The sequence below is a fragment of the Schistocerca cancellata genome, chromosome 2, assembly GCF_023864275.1.
Source record: "Schistocerca cancellata isolate TAMUIC-IGC-003103 chromosome 2, iqSchCanc2.1, whole genome shotgun sequence".
Classification (NCBI taxonomy): Eukaryota; Metazoa; Arthropoda; class Insecta; order Orthoptera; family Acrididae; genus Schistocerca; species Schistocerca cancellata.
The window spans coordinates 691,676,850-691,685,397 of NC_064627.1; the positions used below are offsets into that span (position 1 = coordinate 691,676,850).

The 8,548-nt window shown below is 38.5% G+C and overlaps 1 protein-coding gene across 1 annotated transcript in view; it reads left to right on the forward strand.

Annotated features, from left to right (window-relative positions):
• LOC126162450 (protein BUD31 homolog) overlaps window positions 1-1,241 on the forward strand; it is a 47,991-nt gene extending 46,750 nt beyond the window's left edge. The window contains exon 5 of the mRNA XM_049918967.1: window positions 1,035-1,241. Within this exon, the coding sequence (XP_049774924.1) occupies window positions 1,035-1,085 (51 nt within the window). The 3' untranslated portion in view covers window positions 1,086-1,241. The remainder of the gene's footprint in view (window positions 1-1,034) is intronic.
• The last annotated feature ends 7,307 nt before the right edge of the window (window positions 1,242-8,548 follow it).

Sequence of the window (8,548 nt, forward strand, 5' to 3'; positions counted from 1 at the left end):
ATGTGTGAACACAAAATAAGCAGTCTAGCATATGCGGATGACTTAGTTTTGATGGTAGATTCGATTGAAAGTTTGCAAAGTAATATTTCAGAGCTAGATCAGAAATGTAAGGACTATGGTATGAAGATTAGCATCTCCAAAACGAAAGTAATGTCAGTGGGAAAGAAATATAAACGGATTGAGTGCCAAATAGGAGGAACAAAGTTAGAACAGGTGGACCGTTTCAAGTACTTAGGATGCATATTCTCACAGGATGGCAACATAGCGAAAGAACTGGAAGCGAGGTGTAGCAAAGCTAATGCAGTGAGCGCTCAGCTACGATCTACTCTTTTCTGCAAGAAGGAAGTCAGTACCAAGACTAAGTTATCTGTGCACCGTTCAATCTTTCGACCAACTTTGTTGTATTGGGAGCGAAAGCTGGGTGGATTCAGGTTACCTTATCAACAAGGTTGAGGTTACGGATATGAAAGTAGCTAGGATGATTGCAGGTACTAGTAGATGGGAACAATGGCAGGAGGGTGTCCACAATGAGGAAATCAAAGAAAAACTGGGAATGAACTCTATAGATGTAGCAGTCAGGGCGAACAGGCTTAGATGGTGGGGTCATGTTACACTCATGGGAGAAGCAAGGTTACCCAAGAGACTCATGGATTCAGCAGTAGAGGGTAGGAGGAGCCGGGGCAGACCGAGGAGAAGGTACCTCGATTCGGTTAAGAATGATTTTGAAGTAATAGGTTTAACATCAGAAGAGGCACCAATGTTAGCACTGAATAGGGGATCATGGAGGAACTGTATAAGGGGGGCTATGCTCCAGACAACGCTGAAAGGCATAATCAGTCTATGATGATGATGATGATGATGATGATGATGATGATGATGATGATTAAGGAAAATAATTATTTTGTGTAGTCAAATTCATATGATATTGCACCATATTGCTTTGAGTCTTCTGTGTTGTCTGTCTATAGTGTACACTATTTACCCCACTGAGTGATGCAGATTGATATTATTTTTTGATGCATTTCTGTTTGCAGGGTCGCATTGTGGAATGTATTCACTGTGGCTGCAGAGGGTGTTCGGGATAAATTCACACTTCGATGAACTGGAGTGTATGAAGTCAGTGACAGTACTCGACAGACTGATTGCCAGCAATAGAACGAATTTTCACAAAGACTTGATTTTTATTGTAGTTTTTTCATGTACATTATTACCTTTTGTTAATAAAGTTATCTGTTTAAACAGCACAATGTTTTAATTTCAGAAAAGGAGAAATGCTTGTTATTAAATCCTTAAATGTGTACTGAGATTTAATGAAAAATGACATCCACTTAATTGGTTGTACACGAAGGGTTAGTTAATGATGTTTCTTTTTCAAATGCCAACTGGTATAAAAGGAGAAGACACTACAAATGTTTTGATTTTGTCTTAGAGCATCTTTATGTAGGTATGGTCTGCTGACATATTAAATAAATTCCTGTTCAGATGTATTAATAGGAGGAAATTTGATGATGCTCAGAGGGTGTGGTAAAGTATATCCAGTCCAAAGTGATATTGAGTAATGCTTCTTTTCATCGGGGAGTGCAGGCAGTTGAAGAAATAGTAGCATCCTAAAGTCCTTGTTGGATCCAGCTTTATTGGGACTGTCTGTTATGGGGACCCAGAGCCAAGAAAGTATCCTCTCCTGCATTACCCGGTATCTTCCAAGATTGGAACAACTTCAGCACAGCCATCACTAGGGCTTACAATACATATCATTCTCTCCTGCATTACCCGGTACCTTCCAAGATTGGAACAACTTCAGCACAGCCATCACTAGGGCTTACAATACATATCATTCTGCTCTGATATGAGGAAAATTCTAGTCGCAATACTTCCCATCTCTCCCAAACAGGTCCTCTGTTGTTCAGCTAATCTACACTATACAGTGATCTATCCTTATACCACATCTACTCCCAATCCCTCACGAAACCGATCATAGGACTGTGGAAGACCCAGGTGCTAGACATATTATGGACATGCCAAACACATCCTTTTCCAGTTCAGTCACATTTAGAGTCAAATATGAAAGCAGTCATGTAATATACCAGCTCTACTGTAATGTATGCACCAGATTTTATTTTATTCAGACCATGGATCAAATGAATGGCCACAGTTTTGTGGCTGACCACCCAGTAACAAAACCCAATGTGTTAGATCATTAACAGACACTGTTTCAGTCTCTCTCTCCCATGGTCTGGTGAAGATTATTGTGGGAGCACATCTCCTTGAAGCACGAAACCATTTGATGACTTGACTTGGCTAGAAGCCTGAGAAAATCATAGAGTTTTTCGTTTGAGTCCATAAATAGCATTGTTTCGTAAGTCGAGTATTTATTTATTTATTTATTTTTTTGGGGGGGGGGAGGGTTGTAAAGTGTTTTGTATTGTTATATATTTAGCTTATCAGGTTACTTTCCATTACCAACATGGGTGCACTCGGCGAATGTGATATGATTTACAAATGACAGAGCACAGCACTCAGTCATCCTTTTTTTGTGGGTATTATTTGGCAGATCTAGATTTCTTCTAGTGCTTAGCCATTATCAGTGCACCATTACATAGGATCAGTGCATGTCAGTTCCCTGTTTTCGGGTGTCTTTCACAGTTCTTTCAAGACTACCATAGTTAGCCCACCCTGTTTAACCTTTTTTAAATGTTTGGATAATAAGTTGCAGTCTCTTTATCTAAGAATAGATGATGAATGCAGCTAGCCGCTATCTCTGTGTAATGTCTTGCCTGTATAGACGTGTATCTGTTGCCTTTAAGATCCTTCACTTTCACACATAAATCTATACAGTAAAGTAAGGCCCTCCCCGTTCTTGGCTGATCTGTGATAAGACAGGCGAAAAATTAGGCTAATGGAGGATTATTAGTATTATCTCTATTTTCATTCGCTCCCTCTCTTTCTCTCCTTTATCTGTGTACAGTTTTTAATATTTCATTACGTGAAATCAGCCAAATAGGATCTTTGGTAGAGTCCTTAGTCTTGGTAATCAGTGGCTGGCTTGCTGTAAGAGATCTTTACATTAATTATTACTGCTAAACACTGCAGTCAGTCGGGAGAATCAATCGTTTGGACAATTTGTTCCTTTTACGAAAGATTGCGAATTCCAGATGTGTACGAAGCCTTTTTGGACGATTTAACACAGACTCAGTGATTGCAGGATCTCTTCGACACAGCTGAAACTTCCCCACTAATTACAGGGCCAATGTGATGATCAAATGATTCAGAAAAACTCATTCGTTCATTCACTCCAGAACAAAAAAAGTCACAAACCTTATTTATGGAGGAAATTGTGTATTAAATCCATCTCCATTACATATCCAGATCTCCGGTGATTCCACGCCTTAATTATTTTCCTTTTACAGTCTCTTTCTCCTCAAACAAATTGCTAGCGGCACAAATGTTAATTGGCTCGCTTTAGCAAGAAGAAAAGCAGAATATGTATCTCTCAGAAACACGTCAATCCCTCAACAGATACTCCAGAAGCTGTCCTAGTTACCACTCTAACAACCATGGAGAATGCATATATGCATCTCTGTTATTTCAAAGAATAAACGCACTAGAAAATACTGTGGCGTCGTCGAGCTGTCGCCGCATATATTACGAGAAAATCAGATCAGATAACTTTTCCAAAGTGAATGAATGTGGATGGTTTGATTGAAAATGATTAATTGGTGCGTGGTAGAGGGTATTTTCTGTGGGGATATTACACCTGTTCTAAACCCGTTATTTTATGCAGTTGTCCCATTAATTTCATTTTATTGTTGCTTCCCTAAATGGCAAAATAACAAACAGGGAGTTTCTAGCTGCCATTTATGCCCACAAGCATGAACACTATCACTTTTTTGCTAGCGGCAATCAATACCACATCCCATATCAACATGACCAAAGTACTGATGGCCATCAAACTCTACGTGCTTTCGTACTGATATACATTACAAGACTGCAGAGGAGAGGAATATGTGAATGACCTGAGGCAGCTTTCACTTTCCAAACTTAAATGACGCCAGTTGTGAATCCAGAAGCCCCATCCACACCTTGGTAGCACTTATTGTTCAAGGATGTGGCAAGCGAGTGTCAGAGATAATTGTCACATGATTCTATGCTTTTGGCATTAGTGTAAAAGACCTTTAAGCTGAACCAGAATTTTCTGGGAATGGCCTTGGCACATTGGTGAGAAAAGTCCTTTTATGCCTGACACTCTTTAAGCACAGAAATACTGTATGAAATGATAATTAAATGGACACCCTAGCTGCAAACAGGCGTTGATGTACTTCATTGGGGACATGTTGAAAATGTGTGCCCTGACTGGGACTCGAACCTGGGATCTCCTGCTTACATGGCAGACGCTCTATCCATCTGAGCCACCGTGGGCACAGAGGATAGTGCGTCTGCAGGGACTTGTCCCTTGCACGCTCCCTGTGAGATCCACATTCCCAACATGTCCACACCACTAGATTCGTAGTGCGCCTAATAGATGTTTGCCCATCATACTCATTACTCGTGGCAGATTAATCTACAAAGTCCCGTATGAGTTCAGGCATAGTGTGTGCGTTCGCACAAGAAGGTCAATGGCCGGGAAGCCATATTTTAACCAGGAGATCCCGGGTTTGAGTCCCGGTCGGGGCACACATTTTTAACATGTCCCCAATGAAGTACATAAATGCCTGTTTGCAGCTAGGGCGTCCATTTAATTATCATTTCATTTCTAGCAAAGCTGCATGGTCATCCACGGTAACTGTTCTTTTGGGAACAGATACTACCGCCATATACAGAAATACTGTCTTCTTCTAAGTAGTTCTTCTTCCACAATGCCTTGATAATGTCTGCCAAACCAATAATACGATTCTTGAGACAATGGATTGACTGCTGAATTAGTTTTATCTTCTAATACTATGTATTTGGCCTCAGACACGGCATTCAATGTTCACTTGATACTAGCAACAGTCTCGTGAGGTGCTGGGTCTGGGTTCAGAGGTACTTCATTTGACAACACTAGAAAACAAACAGATGCCTAAAAATTACTCAAGCAGCATGTCACACAAGTGTGAGATGAGCAGAAGTTATTACCAATTTCTGGGGCAGTGATTTCCAACCTATACTAATAATAATTCACAGGAGACGAAAAGATTGGGAACTACTGCGAAGTAGCTTAACACACAATGTATGCCTTACCTTCTCGGAATCTGATGGCTGGCCGCCCTCTTCATTACATCTCACAGACATCATTACTGTTGTGTGTTTCTCCAAAACACATCTTTGCTTAGGAACCTGCAACATAATAATACTTGCTTAGAACGCAACATATGTTAAAGAAGCTGTGCTCAGGACCAAAAGGCTGTAGCTACAAATATTTTGAATACACCAGTAATTGAAGCGTGTAAGTCATAGGGATATTAGCAGAACATAAACATCAGAGGAGCTCAAAAAATTCCTTAGTACAGTTTAAATACAGGGTCCAATGAGGGAAAATATCAGAAAAGTATGGGCAAAAACAGTTAATTGCCTGGTTGAAGGAAATGAACAGATTTACTTTTGAGCAGAGTAAAACTTGACCTTAACAGGCATTTCCATTAAAATTTTCAGACTGTGCACTCTTTTTTTTCTTAAGGAATGGAACAGCTGCAAGGATACATGGGACAATATTTGTTAACTGTGTTTTCTTGAACTGTAACCACAGTAAAAGGCAGGTGCTTGTACATGTATGTCCTGCTGACAGGTGTAGAATTATTGTAAACAACCATTTTACATACTACAGCATCCATACAACACACACAACTGTTCTGTATTGTTAATTCAACCGAACAGGCAGACTGGAAATAGTCTGTATTGTTTTTCAGAACAATAATTAAATACTACTTGAATTTTGAAATAGCAGGCAGATTCAGTCCTGTATCAGACGAAGTGAACGTTTAAGTAAAAAGACAAACTAGATTAAAGTCTACATCAGCTCAGTTGTGTTGTTTGCAAGAGAACGTTTCCATAGAACAGGCATCACATCATATTCTTAAGGTAAACAATCAAACACTTCAGAAGATAATATGTAATCCAGCCATTCACAACATCCTTTGTAAATTACTTTTCAAACTTACACTCTGTCAGTTTTGCAAATATATCTACATACACAGTACAACCAAATTTATGTACAAGGACTTCAAGAAAAGTTAGAATCCACCCACATAACTGTAGCACAGTATGCAATAATCTCATATGAACAAAGAAAATTGTATATTGAAACAATGATTTCTTCCCTGGCAACAAAATTGCCTCCCACCCCCAATTAGCTTAAAATGTAAGTATTTTTGTAGAAAAATACAGTGTATCCACATCTGCTGCCACTGCCATACAAATCTACCAACACTAAATATTGTCAAATACATGAAACTCTGAAATATTAAAATCAGTTGAGAAACATCTAATACCACTCACATTCTGCAAGTGTGAAGGAAATGATGAGAAAATGCACAGTACTGCACCATCTCTTATCCGAATGCGTGACTATGGAGTTTGGTCAATATCCACTTTTGAGAAATGATCAGAACATATTTTGCCATGATCTGTTGGTTTTCAGTCCTTGCGCCGCACTGCCTTGGCCCACAATCTTCTCACTGTGGTGATCTTAGGGAACCTATACATAGTACAAATGAAAACTCAAAAGTTGCTGAGTGAATGTAAACATAGAAATGAATAGTCCATATTTAAGCTGTAAGTGTTAATTGAACTACAGTATTTACTTGTGGAAAGAAACAGGTGATTTTCCATTTCTGTTTTTATATCCTTAGACAATGTAGTTAACCATTTTTCTTGAAAATCAGGGCACAGAGTACCGCTACAATTAAATATGAATATATACTCGACATCAATGTTTTGATGCTCCCAATACAGTATAGTGTGAATTGGAGTGGCTTCACTCCTGTGATGTAAGAGCATCTCCACGTACTGTAACCTCCTTGGTTCGAATTAGCCAAAAGTGTTTTCACCAATGAGTAGCACAAATGCGCAGTGTGCATGTGCAGCGTCTGGTAGCACAAGAAGGGTGGTATATGTGCGTGTATACAGAACTCGATTGAATTTGTGGTCAGTGAAGTGATGACTATTTGTATAAACATACGTTTATTTGTTAATTTGAGTGCTCACATGAGAGATCAGTTGCTACTTGACAATCACTTAATTTTACTGATAAAAGCCATTTCAAGAAGATATTTAGAGACTAGAATGGGCCATATGGCAAGAATGCTGAACGACTTTGCTCACAGAAAGAAAATTTGGTGCAAGTACACCAAATTAATTAGTTTTGAAAGACAGACTGCTAACAAAATTTCAAGTGTTGTGCGTTTGGAAGTTTTATTGATTTCATGAAGTTGATTGTTTTTATATTGTCTTTTATTTCATCTAATTTTGATTCAAAGCAACATTGCGCAGTTGTAACATACTGTAGTCGCATTTGGGAGGACGGCGGTTTAAACCTGCTTCCGACCATCAAGAATTAGGTTTTTCCCTAAAGTGCTCCAGGCAAATGTCAGGATGGCTTCTCTGAAAGGGCATGGCCAATTTTCTTTCCTGTCCTTACTAAAACAATCTGAGCTTCTGCCCCATCTCTAATGAATGTGTTGTCAATGGTATGTTAAAGCCTAATCTTCCTTTCTCATTTTGATATTTCTTTTCTAACTCCCAAAAACGTTTTGCATGTTGTTTCCATTTTGTTATTGTTCCAGTCCTTGTATACTTTATGTTGAGATATTACTGTGTATGGGAAACATCATCCCACCAAGGATGTTTTCTCCATTTTTATAAAGGGGTTAAGTTTAATTTAGTAATCCATCTTTATGCATTTTCATGCAATTCCTGTTGGATTTTTACATAAATTGTATAGATGCAAAAAAAGGTCATGCATTTTGAACATGTAAAGGAATGCATGTGTTTTATACCAGACACATGTAATAATCATTAAATATAAATGTGTTGTGCAAAATGAAAAAATGAGGAACAGTGTGAGTGCTGAGCAAATCATTGTAACAAATGTAAATGAGATATGCTTGCTTCGTGTTGATCATTAAGTGCTTTAGGAAAATAACACATCACACTATGACATTAAACATTTTATGAAAACTCCAAATAATATGGTGGTCAGATCATACAGCAATTTTAGAAGATTAGATCATTTTTATTACATATTTTAAATTCTTTTAGTGTATAGAAGCTTTTTTGTTAAGGGCAACCACTTTGTAATGTTTCAGAAGACATTAAGTGATACACTGCATGCTGAAATGGAGGGTTTCAAGTTGGCTCGGGCTCCATGGTGGTTTGTTATACTTCACCTCATGCACTAAATGCTTAAATAAGTTGCCACCTGAACACTCATTTTATATGCAATGAATGTTGCGTACTGAATATTCGGTCGCTATTAATGAAATTTGGTCGTTATTAATGATTATTAATCAGGGTCCTTCTAATCTGTGCCCTGTATCCCTGCGCCTTCTTCCTCCAACTTGGTTCAGAAAAACTG